Source organism: Phasianus colchicus, chromosome 8, assembly GCF_987193195.1.
Source record: "Phasianus colchicus chromosome 8, bPhaCol1.hap1.1, whole genome shotgun sequence".
Lineage (NCBI taxonomy): Eukaryota > Metazoa > Chordata > Aves > Galliformes > Phasianidae > Phasianus > Phasianus colchicus.
The window spans coordinates 12,045,086-12,063,437 of NC_143443.1; the positions used below are offsets into that span (position 1 = coordinate 12,045,086).

The following is an 18,352-nucleotide window of genomic DNA, read 5'->3' on the forward strand; positions in this document are numbered from 1 at the left end:
CACCGCCCCATTGATAAATTGAGTGCCCAACGTGCAGGCAGCCCCCAGCCTGCCCTCTGTGCCGCATCTACCTTCAAAGAGAAACTCCTTATGTATATATCACCTCATTATACCCACGTATATTCAATTATACCCTTATTCGTGGCCTTTGAAATGGGAATAAACAAGAAGAAATACTTAAGCACTGGCATGTTTCAGCACACACGAGCACGCCAGCCCCCAGCATGCCATCTCCAGCAGGCAGAGGGCTGGGGAGGCGGCTGCAGTCCCTCCCCAAGCTGCAGGGTCCCACATCCCATCCCTCCCACAAAGCCCACGTTTACTGACGCAAATAGCTTTTTTCCATCAGTGGAACGTGGGTGTTTTCCTAAAGGCGTTGAGTTTCCACATCCCACCCGGGCATCCCTCTGGAGATGCTGTGGGGCACACCTCGAAGCAGAATTTCCTTTCCACTTGCAAACATCACCCTCTTTATCCCAATAACAGCGAGGGAGTGTGCTGGGGGTTGCTGGGTGCAGGCATTCCTGATCCCTGCAGAGCCGGGATGCCTGAGGGCGAGGGCTCTGAATGCCTGCACACTGCAGCCATGACGTTCCCACCCCAAAATAAATAGGGCACGGCCCCTTTTCACACCCAAACGCATTCATACCCATCAGCCCTTTTCTTCCAGACAATTGCTTTTGGCCCGTGTTGGAAATCACTTGTCAGGAAGGTGGGAAAGCGGAAAGAAGCCTTTGAGACCCCAGTGCAGGTGATGCAAATCTCCAGCCTTCAGATTAAAGGGCTGGAGGGCTGCAGCAATTAAAGACTTGCTCATTAAGCCCCTGCTCAGTATCCCCCCCCTTGTTAGGGAGGGGGCACAGCGCACCCCTGCCTCTCATTATGAGCCCAGCCCAATCAGCAGAAAATACTCAGCAAAACAACGATGCAGGCAGAAAGAAAATGCAAAACCAAAAGGTTTGCTTAAGCTGGAAAAATCAAATGCTGTCAAGGGAACCTTGGGGGAAATCGGGGCACGCGCAGCCACAGCAGGAATCAAGCCAAGGAGTTTTCTTTCTTTTTTTTTCTTTTCTTTTTTCATAAAGAATCTTATGCTATTTTTAAATAATTTTTTTTCCAGCCTCCCCTTTCTGCTCTCCACTGTCTGCGCCTCCTGCTGCTGGCAGTGGATGAAAGGAGACTGTTCCAGCCATCCTTAAGCACAGGGGTGCCAGCAGGAGGGAGCCCTGCATCCCTTCTTGATCATTTTGCACCCAATTAAAAAAGAATCCATTCATTATGCCTATTAATTATGTTTTCAGGTGCAATCCAGATGTATTTTCTGAAAGCCTAACGCACAGAGGCAGAAGTCCCACTGTTTTCCCAAGTGCTTCTGTTGGATATGGATGCTCTGAGACTCCAACCACCATTGGACATTGGATGCTCCAATGTATTGCTTCCACAGCTAAAAAGATTAGGAAGAATGAGCAAATACCACCAGCTACTGAGAATTCCCAGTGTGCGAGGAGGGGGAAGGCTGCAAGTCCCAAAGCAAGATGCAAAGCTTTGGGTGTGGATATACACATAGATGTTTGTATAGGTATGCATACAAACACTTATTTTACAAGTGTATGAGTACATACTTACAAATATTGCTGTATGTCAGTATGCAGACACACATATAGACACTCATGCTCCCTCGCAAGCACCTGTCCAACAGCTTCTTGTTCAATTTACATCTTTATTGCATCTCGAAGAACCCCTGACCCTAATTCTCATGCTCAAAGGCTCTTCCCTCCCTCCCTCTCCCCTCTTACTAGTTCTTTTTTTTCCTCCCTTCTCATTTTGGGGGCACGCAGTCTCTGTCCCTACACGAAGTTCCCACGGCTGGGCCAGCCGGCCCCGCTCTGCGCCCTCCAGCGCCCGCGCAGCCTCTGCAGTGGCTCCTCATCCTCCAGCTGCTCCAGCTCAGGGAAGCCCAGCCCATCCAGCACCTCGTACACACCAGCCACGGCCGCCACCTGGAAGCACAGCAGAGGGTGAGCTAGTTTTGCTGCAGATGAATGGCTGCACAGCATCTCCTTGCGTGACCCAAGCCCACCGCGCCTGCATGGCACCGACCCCTCCCCGAGCCTTCCTCCGGCTGCCGCTGCTGGGTTTTATAAGCAGCTTTATGGTTTGTTAGCTTTGGCGCCCTTCCGGAAATAAAGTTACAATGTGGCCTTGTTGGTTTTTTTTTTTTTTTTTTAAATAAATACTGAAAGCACAGCACTTGTGCTGGAGCCAAAGGGACCTTTGATGCTCAGTGGGGCTCAGCATCTTCCCAAATGGGGCACCTGGGGAGGACACCTCAGATTTGAAGTCTTCCCGGAGGAGTCAAGAAGTTGGGGCAGGAGCAGGGACAAGCTGGGCATCCTAGCCTGACTACAAGAACCTAGAAGCCAGGAATTTTTCCCCCATCATAAATTGGTGGCATGGGGCGAGGGATGAGGTTCTGTCACCTTGCAGAGGTGCACTATTTCCCTAACGCTCTGTGTGTCTCCATGCATATAGGTTAATTAATAGCTTATTCAAGATACTGTGTTGAAATAGGAGCTTTCCCAGCGCTGGGAGCACAGCACCAAATGTTGGGTCCTAGCAGCAAGAGGTAGCAGCAGGCTGGGTCCAACACACACTGCACACCTACATGCGAGTGATAGATAAGAACACAGGCACCCTCCCTCCCCAGGCACTGCATCATACCAGATTTTGGCCCAAACAGAAGCCTACCTCACGCATCCAGAGGCTGAAGGGCCGTTGCCAGGAGTCCTTCTTCTCCAGGTGCAGGTAGGCATTGAAGAGGATCAGGTAGATGTAGCGCTCCAGGTACTGCAGGCTCCGCAGCCGCAGCAGCCGCCGCTCCTGCTCATCCTTGCCCGACCGCCCCTGTGAGAGCAAGGAAGAATCTGCTTGGCAACCCAAGCTCTCATAGTGCTGTGGTTTGCAGCATATAAAAAGCTTCCCTTTGTGCCCTGCAGCCTTCAGAAATAGAGGAGGTGTTACTAAATGCATGCCCGTGCCCAGCATCCTGCCTCTCTCCACATGTAAGCTATGCCCTACCAGTTTTGGAAACAAGTGTTCCCATTATTGAAAACCATGCTTTGTTATTTTTTCTTCCCCAACTGATTCAGAGCCCTACTCGTAGCAATACCATGTGATCAGTTCTGCACTGGGAAAGATGTCAGGTGTATGCATGGGTACTTGCACAGAGCAGATCCTGACAAGAGTTTGGCTTCACGTTTGGTTAGAAAAGGTGGGAGAGGGGCAGGAAACAACTGCCTTAAAGACAACAACAGAGCAACATAGCCCCACAGAAATGCCCACTAAGCCAAGGAACCTAATGGATGTCATCATCTTCAGATGGATCATATGAACATGCAATTCTTGTTGGATATCTCTGCTGCTGAGACAGAAGGAAGCAGCTGGCTATTGCTGCCAGCTTCTGCAGAAGCTCCCATCAAGGAAACCTCCCAGAACAACACATCCTCCAGTAGCGGAAGGAAGGCATCAATCTATCTTTTCCTCCCAGTTTAGGATGGGAAGGGGTAGGAAGGAATCTGAGCTGAGCACCAAAACACATTTTCCTTCCATCCTGCTCGCCCTGACCCTGCAAAGGTCCCTTGCAAGAACCAAACACTGCTCCCATCAACCAAAGACGAAACAAAGAGCAGGATGCAACCAAAACCTGCCCACAGTGGGACTGTGTACACCTGGAAGCGCACACCTTTCTTCCAGTTGGAGCAGAGATGTCCCCATGGAGCCTGCCCATCCTAAGCTCAGATTTTGGGGAAAGAAAAAAAAACCGCATTAAAACATTTGCACACAATGCCTCCAGGGCAGCAATAAAAGGCTCTTTGTAGGGCAAGGGGAACACAGGGCAGCGGATGACTCCCTGCTTATCTTCCTTCCCCACTGGGCCATCAGGGCGGGCTGGATGCAGCTGGCTGGGAAACAGGATATGGCCCAGGAACACCCATGCACTGCTCCTCACTGCCAAGTGCCAGCAAGGGCCACGAGGAGGTCGCGGGAACGGGCGGGCAGCCGCCTTCCAAAAAATAATAATGCTAATGAATGGGAGCAGCTCGCACCGTCATCACAGCTCTGCAAAGGCAAGGCTGCCAAGAAGCGCATGGCTCAGCCAGCTGCGACGCCCGGGTGTTCCTCCTCCTCAAATCGGAGGAGCCGGAAGGGATGGAAGGAGAAGAGGACAGAGCAGCCCTGCCCTCTGCCGGCTGCAGCAGGAGGGATGGGATGCGAGATTCAGCACAGCAAGGGATGCTGGACTGGTTTGGACCACCTCGACCCTCAAGCCCCCATTGCTTTGGGTAAGGGACCACAATGAGTAGTAAATCCATCATCAACTTAATCTTCTGCTTTTTGCTCCTCACCCCATAACCAGTTGTGGTGAACAGAGCACGTGGGAGCTGTCAGGCTTTGCTGTATTTTCCTGTTTTGATGGGGAAAAAAAATATCAGTGAAGGAACCCCAAAGCCACCACCCAGGGAGCCCTGGTTTCTCTCTGGTGACATGCCACGCAGCTTTGATGTGAGGCCCCACCCTTATCCATGATGTGGCTGCCTGATGTGGGTTCTGGTGGTTCAGCCATACAGCAGAAAAGGGCATTGCTCACCTGCCGGTAGGTGCAGATGATGATTTCTCGGAGGTGGTAATGCATGGGCGTCATGGTCTCACTGACCGTGTCCAGGGCCATATCCACCTCCTTCTTCATCCGGTGACCGTCAGGCAGGAGTTGGACCACCTTCATCACTACCTGAAACATGGGTAGAGCAGTAGGAGCTTCACCTGCTGCTCTCAACCCAACCACTCCATGCCCACGCTCAACCCCCAGCCCAGGAAAGGACCATCCTCCCCCGAGCATATCTCACAGGACTTTGGAGACTCTACAGCATGGGGCTACACTGGCTGCAGGACTCACCTCGAACTCCCCTTTAGTGTACTTGGCATCAGGCACACTCACAATCTCCTCCTCACTCATCTCAGGGATGCCCTGCAGGAGGCAGAGAAGGACGGAGTGTTACACACTTGGCACATCTGAAGTTTTACCCCCATCTACTCTGAAAGAGAAGAACTACACCTCTCCCACCCTTAACCCTTCATTCCTGCAGAGCCTCCCACCACTCCGCAGGAACATGACAACTGGGGACACATCTCCACTCCTTCTAGAGTTCCTTTGTGGCTACATAGAGGCAACAAAAAAAAAAAAAAAGGAACTGTCCCTACAGCCCCCACCAGCTGAAAGCATGGTACCCACATTGAAGTGCCAGAGTGTGAGGACAGCAATGACCATGGCTGTGGTGGTCCTGCCCCGGCCACTGGCACAGTTGAACACAAAGGCTGTCCGTGAGTCCTCAGCCAGGGCACTCTTCATCGCCTCCAGCAGCCGGTCAAAGTCCTGTGAGAGCAACACCAAGGGTTTTAAGGAGGGTGGTCTCACCCATCCCCTGCCCCCAGCCAAAAAAAAAAAAAAAAAAAAAAAGGTGGAAGGCAGCTTGAGGATGTGGTGGCAGTGCTGCTACCTGCTCCTTTGGAGCACAGAAGTCAGGGATGGGGATGCGCCGGTAGGTCAGGCCCTGGCAGGTGCTTTTGTGCTGGTTGAAGATCTCCTGTGTAGTCAAACAGCTCTTGAACATCTTCATCTGCTTCTCTGCTTCCAGGTAGACCTCCAGCCACTTCTGTGACTTCAGCAGGTCACCCTTCAGTGTGGACTCAAGTTTCTGCAAAGGACAGAGAAAACCTCACCACTAGAACTATAAGACCTACTCCTCTTCCACCCGTTTCCCTTGTTTGTTTTTTCTTTCCCCAATATTTTTATGTTTTAAGATACAGCCTGACACAGACCCACACTCCATGCCCTGGCCACCACTTCTCTCCAGAGACCTTCAGCACTGCCATGCCCAAGACCCCAGAAAGCTTCTCCATGCAGCCAAGATGCTGCTGGCAGCAAAATCCCCTTCACCATCCAAAAGAAAAAAACCAAACAAGTAGCTATAGTGGGTGAGGGGCTAAGACTCATTTCCCAGGGTCATCTCTCTCATGAGGGCTCAGCAGAGAGAGAGATGCCTTTTCCTCATAAGGGACATGATCTACACCTCTGTCCCACATCCAGTTATCTGCAGAAAGCTCACAGGAATGTAATGCAAGGCCAAATTTAGCTGAAATGGGCCATAGAGTAAAATTTTGGAGCAAAGAGACGTGACAGAGGGAAGGAGGAAGCCTGAAGCACCAGCCATGAACACACTAGGGAGCAGATTTCACACAAGCCCATGTGAAACCTTTGTGCATCCTTCCCTTGGCACCATTTGGGGCAAAGCCCCTGTGCTTCCGGTGATCCCCAGCAAAGATGCTCATATGCAAAGAGGAGATGCCTTCAACAGGCATTGCACCAGAATGCATTACCCCAAGGCAGGACCAAGCACACCAACGTGCACCCCAAACCCCAGGCTCACCTCCAGCTGCTCAGGTGTGGATACCGGCACAGGGATGAGCTGGTCGAGGCTTCCTGGCTCCCTGAGTGTGTAGATTTGCTCATTCCCCTCCAACACCACCTCTTCTCGCAGGCTGACCCACAAGATGTGCGAGTGCTTTCTCTTTGCATCTGTCAGGTACCGCAGGACACTGCCAAGGGCCTGGGGGGAGGGGTAACCAAGGTGAGGGGATGGCACCCAAAGGGGTGGCCCTGCCTGCCACAGGGCACCTGCCTCTCACCTTGGAGCTGGGCTGTGCTGTCCCATAGATGGGCATCTTAGGCACCCGTCGGAAATTGGCTACACTCATCTCTTTTGCAGTGCTCAGCACATCCGGGCAGAAGCGCTCGTCCACCACCTGTGGCAGAACAGACAGTGCTGGGCACGCTGGCGTGCACAAGGCATCGCTAGAAACACACCCATCCTTGCTGAGGACATGGACCTGGAGGCCCAAGACTCAACACCTGCCTTACCACGGAGAACCCCTTGCTTCACCCACCCCAAATCTCCTTGAAGTTGAGCATCCCAAGACAGTGCCAGCCCCAGCAGACAACCAGCCCTGTCCCTACACCCCGGCAAGGCACTCACCAACACTCGCGTCCCCTTGGTGATGAGGTCCCCGGTGATGGTGAGCTCGGAGGAGTTCATGCTCGCCTGCAGCCGGTAGAGCTCAGGGTGCCGGCACATCCACCTGCTGAAGCTGAGGGCAAAGCCCAGGGGGTACTGCCGGCGGGGGGCCGGGGAGGGGGCGCGCCATCAGCCTAGGCTCGCCCCCCCACCGCACGCTTCCAAAAATATCAATGGTGATGCCATCCTCCTCCCGTTGTAGCTTGAGACATCGCCCTGCCCTCCCACCACCCAGCCAGGAGACGTGGCCTTTACCTGCTCATGAAGGTAGTAGTTGAAGGCAATCAGGTAGAAATAGCGCTCAAGGCTCTGCAGAGTCCTCTGGAGGAAATAGTCTTTGGTGCTGTTCCCCTAAAAGCAAACACATGGGGCATTCATCACATCCATGGTGGATCACAGGGCAGGAGCAGCTCCTGCTGGAGCCTGGGGACACTGGGCAGGAGAGCACCACATGCCTGCTGAGGAGGAGATAAGCAAGGAAAAACTGCCTCAGGCCAGCTTGCTAAGTACTGTTTTGGGGGAAAAGGAGGCAGAAATGCCATTTAAGTCCCTAAGAAGGTTTTTAGCATTTTCATACCAGCTTCACCAAGCTGCTTTCAAATGAGGATAGGATGGCAGTCAAAAAAAAAAAAAACTACAGAACTATATTTGGAATAGTATTTGGTACCTTTTTTTTTTTTATTCATATTTTAAGTGAAACATTTCAATTTTTTTTTCCATATTAAGCGATGCTTGGAGCTATAAGTTTGCATTTCAGATCAAGCAAAGCCTTCCCTTTCACCCAAGGACGCACCAGGAGCAGGTCCAACACAATACAGCCTGCCTGCCTGTCCAGGAGATACAATGTCCAGATGCTACTGGGAGAGCAAGACCCAAACAGAGGGGTTTGATCAACACAAGATACCAACACTGCCTTGGACACCACTATGGCCTCCAGATGTGATGCTCCAGCCATCAGGTTTCCCTAAGAGCCATGGGGTTTCCCCAGAAACCAATGAGCTTTCCCCTGGGGATGCAGGCTCAAAACCTCAGGACGAGCTGAAGAGAATCCAACTCTACATGAGGTTCTCACAAAGCCTCTTTGGAGATTGTGGTCCATGAGATAGACCCCAGGGGGACACACACAACCTGCCCCTATTCCTAATGAGCCCCGAATCCCAGTGAGCAAAAGCCCCATCCTGGACATGATAGAAACCCCGTTAAGACATGCATTGCAGAAGATCCTTTCCTGCATTGCAGGCAGACTTGGCAAGCAGGCTTTACACACTGCCGACGCGATGGCATTGAGTCATGAATATTTACTTGTGATCCACAAGACAAATCCGGCCTGCTGTCATTTATCAAGAGTCAGAGCAGTACATTGGCTCCCATAACTCACAACAGAGCCCAGGAGCATGGAGTCACACCAGGGTCAGGCCTGGGAAGGGCCAGGCACTGCAGGGATGGGGCTGAGCATCCCACCCAAGACCCTTCACCACATCACTGCTGCATCACTCCAGGAGCTCAAACTCCTTCCCCCCAATACATCCCCCACCCACCCAACTCCTCTGTGCCCGCAGAGTCCTTTCCTCTCCTTCTCTCCCCCCACCCACATCACCCAGCACATTTTCCTGGCCCCTTGCCATTGTTTAAACGTGCTCTTGCTACGTGCAGACTTCAAATAAACACTCCTCTGGGCTAATTTACAGCAATCCCCTGCCATTTGTTTTCCACTGTCGAGGAGGACACAGAGCAGCCCTCCCCAGTGTGAATGGAGGGTCAGCCAGATGACCCTTTGCCCCCAAAGTGCCCCAAAAGGGCACCCATGGGTGCCCCTACAGCTCTCTCCACACTTGGCCCCCTAGCCAAGAGTCCCCCTACAGTACACAACAGCATGTGCCATCACATCAAGGAGCACCAAGCAGACGCAAATCTGCCCCAGGAAATAAACAGGGAAGGATGGAATTTGGGGTTCCTCACTCTAGTGGCGTGTTCCTCACACCCCAATGGAAAAATTCATCCCCAGAAAGGCTGGAAGGGAAGTTAAAAGTGGAGGGCAACTGGGATCTGAGTCTTCTCAGTCAGCCAAAAGAAGCCTGAATGGAAAAGCCAGAGGAGATGCTGGATCCCAACCCACTCATTCTGCAGTTTTAAGGATAGCAAAAAATAAAGGCATAGGGTATGATCTGCCTCAAAGGCATCTGCCAGAATCAGAGACAATGCTCAAAATAAGAAGTCAGGTTTCCCTGAAGCCCCAGCCTGCTCAACTTCATGGCGCTTAAACAGGAAAAACCTTCACAACCTTCCAGGTTCACACACCCCTGGGAAGCTTCCAGAGCACAGGAAGTTTTGAATTTTTATAATTTACATTCTTCCGATCTGCTCATGAAAACATTTCTATAAATTACCATGCACAGAGCGGGGTTATAAAGGCAGCTGAGCAATCCTCTATCTAATGGCTCACTAAGGGGGGCCCTGACTGGTGCTCCATGGAGTTTTGGAGAGGGAGATGTCACCCTAGCAGCAGTACCTGGATCTGGTAGTCTTCTCCAATCCCTTCCAGCTTCTTCTTGGACTCATAGACAGCTTCCTTCATGTCATGCATCTCTGAGCAGGAGGCAATCACGCTGTCCACCTTGAGCAGGGAGAGCCAGTGAGCAGAGGAAGCCCACCTTGCCCACCCTGAGGTCAGCATGGGTTTAGCAGACCCCCCCTACTTACCTCCTCCACCATCTGTTGCCCTTTGGGTACCATCTCAATGAAGCTCTGGATGACCCGAAACCTGGCCCTTGGCGACGTTTTGGGTGGATGCAGGGGGCTGCCCGTGGAAAAAGGAGGAAGAGGCCATTAAACCAATGAGCACCCTGGCCATCCTGGCCACCCTGGGACTGTCTCGCTTACTCAGGCTTTGGTGCTGCTCCCCGGTGGTGGTAGAGGATGAGGGTGCCCAAGGCCATGCCCAGGTTGGTCCTGCCCACACCAGTCTGGCAGCTGAAGAGCAGTGCTGGAGGTGGGCAGCTGGGATCCCGCAGCAGCAGGCCAGGGCTCTCCTAGGAAGTGAGACAGGGATGGATGGTGCCCAGAGGCAAGGAGAGCACAGGCATGGACATCTCCTCATGGTGACCAGGCTGATGGACAGCCCAATCAGTGATGATCCCTTCTTCCATAAATCAATGATGGGATCACCATTAGTCCCACTACCCATCCCCAATCTTCCACACCAGGCCCACCACCAAAAGCATTTGTACCAAACCCAGACCATTTTTCCCAAACAGGAGCTGCGTGTGCAGGAATGCTGGGAGGCATGAGAAATGGTCACTTCCAGCAAGGACAAGCAGGAACAGCACACAATCGCATGCACAGGCTCCCTATTACATGAAGCCAAAAGGGGAAGAAGGTAACCTCAGGGACCCCTTCAGCTGGTGCTTCCCCAGACAGGCTACTTTGCACAGAAAGAACTTCTGTTTTATTTTAGAAGAGGGAAGACTATGGTGACACCGAGCCTGCACATTGGTTTAGTATTGGTATATTGGTATATGAAGGGCTATCAAAATAAAGTCCACCCAAAATTAATCAGCCTAAACAAGGAGCTACCAAGGCCAGGCTGGATGGTGCTGTGAGCAACCTGGTCTAGTGGGAGGGTCCCATAGCAGGGGGGTTGGAATTTAGAGCTCCCCTCCAACCCAAACCATTCTATAATTCCAGGAATATCTCCAGCACTCTGCCAGGGGTGGAGACGGTTCCTTTACTTAAGTGCAGGAGTAACAGCCCTTCCCACCGGTCCCAGAAAACTGGAGAAGCAAATCTCACCCTGAAATCCCCACGGTTTTGCATGGCTCACCCTAAGAAAACAGATGAAAGCATCAAACTGCTCCTCCAGAGGGGCCCCATCCACAGGCAGGGGCAGGCGGTGGTAGCGGTAGGTGGGCAGGAGGAAGATGGGCCGGCGATATACCTCCTCTGTCACATGGATGTCCTCCTCACCCTGCACCCGCACGGTGTGCGGCTCGTCCCGAAAGCGCTCGATGTCATTGTAGACGTAGTAGACTCCCTCGCTCAGCTGTGCAAAGTCGTGGATCTAGTGGAGATGGAGATTGCCATCAACGCCTACGGGCCTGGTAGATGAGTGTGGAGCCCCACGCGGCATCTGTCTGCTTCAAACCCCTCCATGAGATGTCCAAAGGCGGGGAACGGGCACAACCCCCATCTCAGTGCTTCTGATTTTTTGCTTTCTTGGACACGCAAGGATGCAGAGCTGTGCACTAGAAGATGGAGAACCCTACCAAGGCCCCAGCATCTCCCCCAGCCCATGGGGTTCACCTCTTTGCGGATGGTGAGCTCCAGGTCTTCCACACGCAGCCCTTTCTGCAAACTGTGGAGGTTCTCATGGAGGTTCTCCTTGCCCCGTGGTGTGTAGGGCACAAAGTCGCTCTCCACCCGCAAGAACAGCACGGGCTCCTCACGAACACAGAAGAAGACACACTCCTGGGAAGATGGCCACAGATGAGGGATGACACCACACATGCGGCAGAGGAAAAGGCTTCCCAAAACCCTGTGCCAGCCTCCTCCACAGACCAGCCAGCAGCTCTGAGACGAAGCCGCTCTCCCCACAGATATCCCCTCGACTTCCACGACAATCTACAGATCCTCTCCCACAAACAAGAGCAGAAGCACTCAGCTTTAAAGCCACACTTGCTCCCGCTGCACCAACCTTGTGGCCTTCTCTCTGCAGTTTCTGCAGCACAAGCTTGAAGCCATTGAGGCTGGGCTGACCCATACCAAACACCGCATAGCCTCCTTTGGCTTGCCGAAAATTCGGAGCACCACAGCTGCCGGTAGTGTTCAAGACATCCAACTTGCTGTACACATCTCTGACCATGAAATATTTCCCCTGCAGGATAAGAAAGAAGATGGAACAGGATCCAAGCATGGAAAGCGTGTAGGAGCAATGAGCAGCAATGCCAACCTGCACCAGGTAGTGCTCCAGTGTGGCCTCAGAGATGCGTCCCACCGTGTAGTTGGCCTTTAGCAGATCATCATGGATCTGGAACTCCTCCCTGCAGTTATACCTGGAGAAACCACACGCAGAAGGTAAGGTTACCCAAAAATAAATAAGTAGGGATTTCTTCTTGCCAAAAGCATGGAGAAAGAGAGGAACATGCAACAGAGGATAGAGAGGGTTTGAAATGAACCAAGAAAGGATAGTGTCCAATCTGGAGACAGCATGAAGGGCTTGCAGGTGGCTGCTGGGACTCACGTGATGACCACTGGTGCCACTTTGTTGGTGATGATGGACTTGGCCTTGCTATTGTGCAGCCCAAGGGTCTGGAAGGAGTGGATGCTCAGGGAGCGTTGGTCCTCCATGGTGCCAATGCCGTGCACGCTCTCAAAGGCGGAGGCCGAGACAGTCTGCTGAGCCGTGCTGGCGGTCGTGCCCATCATCCACAGGCTGCACGGGGACAGAAAAACAGGGTTGGGGGGAGGGAGGGAGAATGGTAAAGGGAGAGGAATTTTTTCAGCTGCCCCAGCACAGCAAGGGGAGGCCCATTTCCGAAGAAACACGAACCCTGCCCTTCCCGTGCTCTCCAATTTCCTTCCCGCTCTCCTTATGGGCTTTTTCCCCCCTCGTCCTCTAGGCAGGGTCCAGCCCCACCATGGCTGAATTCCCAGCACGGCTTCTCTGCCATCAGGGCTGGGAAGGGGAGAAAAGGAGAAACCCTGGAGCCAGCCCCCAAAATGTGATGAGTCAGCAGATGGCACTGCAGAGTGACCTGCTGCTTCCCGTCCCGGCAGGACAGCCATTAGCCTCCTGTGCCCCAGCGCGCTCCACGAGCATGGAAAATGCGTGAAGAGCAGTGAAATACAGCTAAGTGCTCCAGCACTCTGATTTCTTCCCAGGCTCATTCCCAGCACGCTGCATTTGTTGTTGCACACCAGGATTGCAGTAGGCTTTCCTGTGCTCACAGAGGCACATACATGTGCATGCCAACATGTGCACGCTCATGCATGCACATCCTCATGTGTGAACATGTATGTGCCTGCAGACATGTGCCTGCATGCATACAGAGGACTCCAAAGGGGAGCAGAGGACAGCCAGCAGCATCCCGCCACGCTCGGCCGCTCCAGGACAATGCTGTGCCTGTTCTTCCTGTTAAGCCCAGGAAGAAAAAGGCGCTTTTCTTGCTTCTGTAGCAAATGCACAGCACTGGGGCTCGGCTGCATGGACACAGCATGTGCTGGGAGCTGTGCTCTGATGTGTAACCGGCACCCCAACCCACAGATGCTTCTGCAGTCTGCTCTGCTGCCTTGCAAACAGGCTTTGTCACCAAGACTGGATTTTTGGCCACCTTGTGAAAAGCCACTTCTTTCCTCTAAACCAAAATAAATAAATCCCATTGCTTGTTTGCTACTTGCAAACCATACAGCCCTTCTCCACCAAACCGGTGGAAAAGAGCAGCGCTCCCACTCACCCGTCGGCACTCCTGACCTCGCCCCACTGTTTCCCACCATGTCAGCCCCCACACATGGGTCCAACCCCCACGGCACGGGGAGCTGGCAGGGGCCCAAGGCCAGCACTAACAATAGCCTAAATATAGCGGGTGGGCCCAGCTGCAGGATGCATCTGCCACGGTGGGAGGAAGCGTGCACTTGCCCTGGCTGCCTCATTGTCAGCGGGAGGAGCGAGGACAAACAAACCACTGCTGCACCCCCAGCGTTGCATTTCAGTTAAAATATAGAGAGATTTTTTAATGTTTTGGCGAGGAAAGCACCTCACTGATCCTGGGTGTCCCACCCAGGTTTTGCACTGTCTATAGGGGAACCAGTGCCACGGCCGCTTGTCCTCAGCTCTGTTAACACAGCCTCTCCCTGGGAGAAACCCCCAAATTACACCCTTCCCTGCAAGCTGCTCGTTTACAGCTTCCTAAATTAGGACGGCTACGCCACTACCAAGGGGAAAGCTTTGTGCCAAGCGGGCCGTGGCCCTGAGCTGCCCCACAACCGGGGATTTAACCCCAAAATGGGAAACGTGCGGTGCTCCCCGGAGGGTCGCGGGGGTGGGCAGGAAGCACCGCCGGATGGAGCGGGGAGCACGCGGCATCACCGGAGGGAGGAAGTGATGGAGCGTGGTGCTGCCCCTGCTCTCTCACCCCTTTCCCCAAAAACAAAAATACCCTATGGAAAAAAAAGAAAAAAAAGAAAGAAACAAAAAAAACAACGAAGGGATGGGACAGCACATCCTCTCTGAGGCAGGAGAGAGCCAGCTGGGTTGGAGCGGTCAGGAAGAAAGCACCGCGAAGCACACTGAGTGGCTTAAAATACGTATTTAAAAGTTGGAAAAGGGGAAGGAATCAAGGCCCAGCTCCTCTCGGATTGCAACTGGAGCTGAGCCCGATGACCGTAAGGGTCCCTTCCAACAGGGTCCTCTCGCAGCAGCCTGCGCCGGAAGGAAGCGGCTCGCTTCAGCGCAAAGAAAGCTCAAAGAAAAGGTGAGAAATACCACCGCGGGGCGTCGGAAACGCAGCGCTCACCAGGAGCTGCTCGGCTCCCAAACCCACCGAAACTAGCCAAGCCTCCAGCGCTTCGCAGCGTTCCTAGAAAGCCCGGAGCGGCACCCCGCGGGATAACGACGGGAGAGCAGCCCCGCAGCGCTGCGGGACGTGGCCAGGAGTCCCGTCCCGTCGCTTTGCCCCGCGCACGGCGAGGGCTGCACGGGGCTCCCGGCCCGCGGTTCCCCCGGGGGAGCGACCGAGGGATGCAGACCCGAGCATCCACGCAGCCCCCCGCTCCGCCCCCCAGCGCTTGGTACCTGGCGGCTCCGTGCGGCTCAGCGCTGCCGGGGGCGGCTCCGGGCCGGCCCCATCGGGGCTGCGGGGCCCGGGCTGGCGGAGCAGCCCCGCGGCCGCCCACCGCCTGCGTCCGCGCGTCCCTCCGGCCGTCGGTCCGGGTGCGGGGCGGGGCGGCGGGACGGGTTTAAGCGGCCCCGCTGCCGCCCGGCTCCGCCCGCTGCCGCCCGGCTCCGCCCGCGTCCCGCCGTGGCACCGCCCCGCTCCCGGAGGCTGAGCCTGGGGGCGGGGGGAGAGGGGGGAGGTCGGCAGCCGCGGCCCCCAGGACCCCAGGGAGCGTTGCAGCCCGCAACCCTTGGGGTCGGCACCTTTCCACTTTGGGACCTCACGGCTTACTGCAGCCCCCCGGGGTCTCCCTGGCACTTTGCAGCCCCCAGATCCAGCCCGTTTCCCCTCGAGGTATCCCCCAGAGTGTAGCAGCACCCAGCCCCATTAGGGACCATTAGTACACAGCAGCCCCCCGGTCACAGTCGCCATCCCTTGGGGACGCCCTGGCACATTGCCCCCGAACACCCTACAGCCCCCAGCACATTCATTGGATTGAATTAGAGAGTCATAAAGTTGGGAAAAGACCTCTAAGATCACTCAGTCCTACTGAGCCACGTCCCCATTCCCTCTCCGCAGGCACCCACCATCTCCTGCACCCATCCCCACTCCGGCATCAGGGAGCCACCCAGCTGGCACGTGTTCTCTCGGATGCCCCAGAGCCAAGCTCCACACGTGTTTGTCCTTCCTTTGTAACCAGACAATCCACTTGAAGCACATCGGCCACACAGGGAGGACTCAGGAGCCTTCCCCATTGGAGACCCGAAATGCCCCGGCCGTGCAGCAGGCACCGCCAGCACGGTGCATAAATATTTACAGAAGCCCAACAGGCCGAGGGAAAAGGGAGAAGGAGCTGTCGGTGTCACCAGGAAGGAGGGAAAGGAATGTAAACGCAGCCCAGAGGCAGCCCGAAAATGGTAAAGGCTGGGGAGCAGGGTGTGCCAGCAGCCCCAACACTATGGAGCACCGAGGGCTTCCCCCTGCCTGCAGGAGCCTGAGCTTTGCAGACCCCAGCAACTCAGGTTTGCAGTCTGGCCTCTGCCCTGCAGCAGACTTCAGGCAGCGGTTGGAAATGTGAACCCACAGTGAAGCCATGCCCTGATGCTAAATGCATCTTCACACTGAGCTTGAGGCAAAAATGCATGTCACACCAGCTTGTGGAATGGCTGGGAATTTGCAGTTTACTCAACAGTCAACTGCTACGGGGCACTGCTGCAAACCTCTGGGTGAGATGGGGAACCCCAAAGCACCCCTCGCTCTCCTAAAGTTCAGAAAAGGAGGTGAAAATGTGCATTGGGCAGCTATCTGCCCTCTTTCCCTGCTCCAGAAAACCTTTTATCTATGAGTTTTCTTTTCCTTGGCTGAACAGGGAGCCAGCGAAGGCCTGTGGAGCCATGCCTGTCCCAGCATTGCACCTGGTTTTGGAAGCTACCATCAGAAAAAACACATTTTGGATCATTCTGGAACAGCTTTTTGACATAGCGGCTCGTGGTCGTGCCATCTGCCAGGACGTCCCCAGCGGGACTTTCCTTGGTAGCTCTCCAGCTACACATCCAGGAACCTCCATGCCCTGCAGATGCTTCTGCCCTGCAAACATCCTGTTTTAGAAGAGCAGTCACCACGTGGATAAATGGGGCTAAGGCCAAAGAAACCCCACGCGTGTCGCTGTCGTAGAACCAAGATCTTTATTGACCTCACTGTAACAGCAACCACCGGTGGGAGCTTTCCTCCTCCCGTGCAGGAGACAGGAAAACCAAAAAACCCACCGACAACCCTGAACAGCAGAGAAGCCGCCCCGAGACGCCGGGCACTCCTTGCTTTTCAGCCAGAATCCCGTTTAAAACAAAACAAAAAGAGAAAAATGATCAGTAGAAAGTCGTAGAAACGTCGTAGAAAGCTGTAGAAAGTCTGCTTTGTCCTTGATTGTTTTTTTTTCTTGGCTCGCAGAGCAGCTGTCCCGCAAGGCACCGCGTGGCTGATGGCCATCATCTTCCCCATGCCACACTGCGTCCCCCGGCTGCTCCGGGGCTGTGCCTGACCCCCAAGGGCCAACGTTTTAAGGAAAAATATATTTCTCTCTATATAACATATATATCTGTGTGTGTGTCACAAGCACTCAGCCGCTCGCACATCGTACTTCCACTCGCACTCGCTTGCTCACAGCGTCCCAAAAAGCACCCGGCGATGAAGCCCACCCCAAACCCCATGGCACAGGTTGGGGTTTGAGGGAAGAGACGCTGCCGCTCGGCCCTCCCTTCTCCCCGTATCGTGGTTGTCCCTCTTTTTAGTACCAAAAAGTGGAAAACTGAGGGCTCCGTGCCACGTGCGGCCCCATAGAAATTGGGAGCCCAGGTGCTGGAGGGGTCTAATCTGGACCCAAGAGTTTGCACTGCACGGAGGTGCCAGTGCCTTCCCCGTGCCGTGGCTGCTGAAACTTCCCAGGGAAGGCCCAGGATAGGAGCCCAGCGGGCAGCACCTCTATTTCCAGGCACTGTTCCTTAAGACCAGTTAAGGGCAGGGGATGGAGCGGGGCGATGCGGCGAAAGACCCAAACGAAACGGGAGGGGAAAAAAACAAAACAAAACAACGGACCAATAAACGGGGCAATGGCGAAGGAGAGCGGCGGGCGCCGGGTCAGATGTCCATCTCGAACTGCGCGTCGTCCCCTGCAAGAGACACCAAGAGAGGCACGTGGGCATCCCACGGCTCGGGGACGCCCGGGAGGGGCCGCCCGCTTACCGGCCGCTGGCTTGCCGTCCTGATTGCTGGGGCTGGTGGGCTCGGCCTTGGGCTCGTCGCCGGCCCCGGGGCTGGTGACGCCGGGGATGTCGGGCAGCTGGCACGGCGGGGTCTGCGCCATGGGCGAGTTGCGGCGCTCCAGCAGGAACTTACGGTCGTAGATGATGCGGGTGCCTGCGGCGGGAGGGCCGGGGGACGCGTCCGTGTCTCCTGGGCGCTCTCCCCCGCGGCGTGCCGCCCTGAGGGACCCCCACCGACCCCGAAACCCCCCGCCCGCAGCCTCACCCCCTCCGGGCGGCACGGCCTAGCCTCCCTCCGGGGCCCAGCCGCGGGGAACGCTGAAATCCGGGGCGCCGTTTAGGGCTTCACGCTCTTACCTCCCGGCGTGGTGGAGAAGAGCGTGCCGCCGGGCGTGGTGCAGCAGCCGGGCGGCAGCGAAGCGGCGTCTCCGTGCGGCGCGGGGCGGGCGGGGATGGCACGGCTCTGGCTGTGCTGGCGGCCGCCCGCCGACGCCATGGCCCCGCGCTATTGTCCCCGCGGGGCGGGGCCGCGCCATCCCCGCCCGCCGCCACACGTGGTCCGGCGGGGAGGAGGGCTCCTGGCTCCCGGCTCCCG

General features: G+C 55.1%; 2 protein-coding genes across 2 annotated transcripts; both read right to left on the minus strand.

Moving 5' to 3' along the window:
• Positions 1–1,096: 1,096 nt before the first annotated feature.
• PALD1 (phosphatase domain containing paladin 1) lies at positions 1,097–15,049 on the minus strand. The gene is made up of 19 exons (XM_031602928.2): positions 14,917–15,049; positions 12,367–12,558; positions 12,076–12,178; positions 11,821–12,000; positions 11,430–11,594; positions 10,951–11,187; positions 10,011–10,159; positions 9,831–9,927; positions 9,640–9,744; positions 7,386–7,481; positions 7,092–7,226; positions 6,745–6,861; positions 6,486–6,665; positions 5,556–5,753; positions 5,291–5,431; positions 4,955–5,026; positions 4,649–4,789; positions 2,749–2,904; positions 1,097–2,000 (listed from the first exon to the last, which is right to left on the minus strand). Exons 2-19 carry the CDS (start codon positions 12,549–12,551, stop codon positions 1,848–1,850), a joined length of 2,610 nt encoding a protein of 869 aa, XP_031458788.2. The 5' UTR covers positions 12,552–12,558; positions 14,917–15,049; the 3' UTR covers positions 1,097–1,847.
• A 1,611-nt stretch (positions 15,050–16,660) lies between these two features.
• EIF4EBP2 (eukaryotic translation initiation factor 4E binding protein 2) lies at positions 16,661–18,293 on the minus strand. Its single transcript, XM_031603088.2, has 3 exons — positions 18,115–18,293; positions 17,738–17,911; positions 16,661–17,664 (listed from the first exon to the last, which is right to left on the minus strand). Exons 1-3 carry the CDS (start codon positions 18,251–18,253, stop codon positions 17,633–17,635), a joined length of 345 nt encoding a protein of 114 aa, XP_031458948.1. The 5' UTR covers positions 18,254–18,293; the 3' UTR covers positions 16,661–17,632.
• Between the last annotated feature and the right edge of the window lie 59 nt (positions 18,294–18,352).

Bases quoted from the DNA above. Each gene is read 5' to 3' on its own strand.
- PALD1 (XM_031602928.2), bottom strand. From the start codon at position 12,551: ATGATGGGCACGACCGCCAGCACGGCTCAGCAGACTGTCTCGGCCTCC. The intron at 6,862-7,091 runs GTGAGTGCCTTG...GTTCTGCCACAG, and splicing joins CCAAGGGGACGCGAGTGTTG to GTGGTGGACGAGCGCTTCTG. The intron at 2,001-2,748 runs GTAGGCTTCTGT...CTGTGCTTCCAG, and splicing joins TCAGCCTCTGGATGCGTGAG to GTGGCGGCCGTGGCTGGTGT.
- EIF4EBP2 (XM_031603088.2), bottom strand. From the start codon at position 18,253: ATGGCGTCGGCGGGCGGCCGCCAGCACAGCCAGAGCCGTGCCATCCCC. The intron at 17,912-18,114 runs GTAAGAGCGTGA...CTCCCGCCGCAG, and splicing joins CTTCTCCACCACGCCGGGAG to GCACCCGCATCATCTACGAC. The intron at 17,665-17,737 runs GTAAGCGGGCGG...TGTCTCTTGCAG, and splicing joins GGACGGCAAGCCAGCGGCCG to GGGACGACGCGCAGTTCGAG.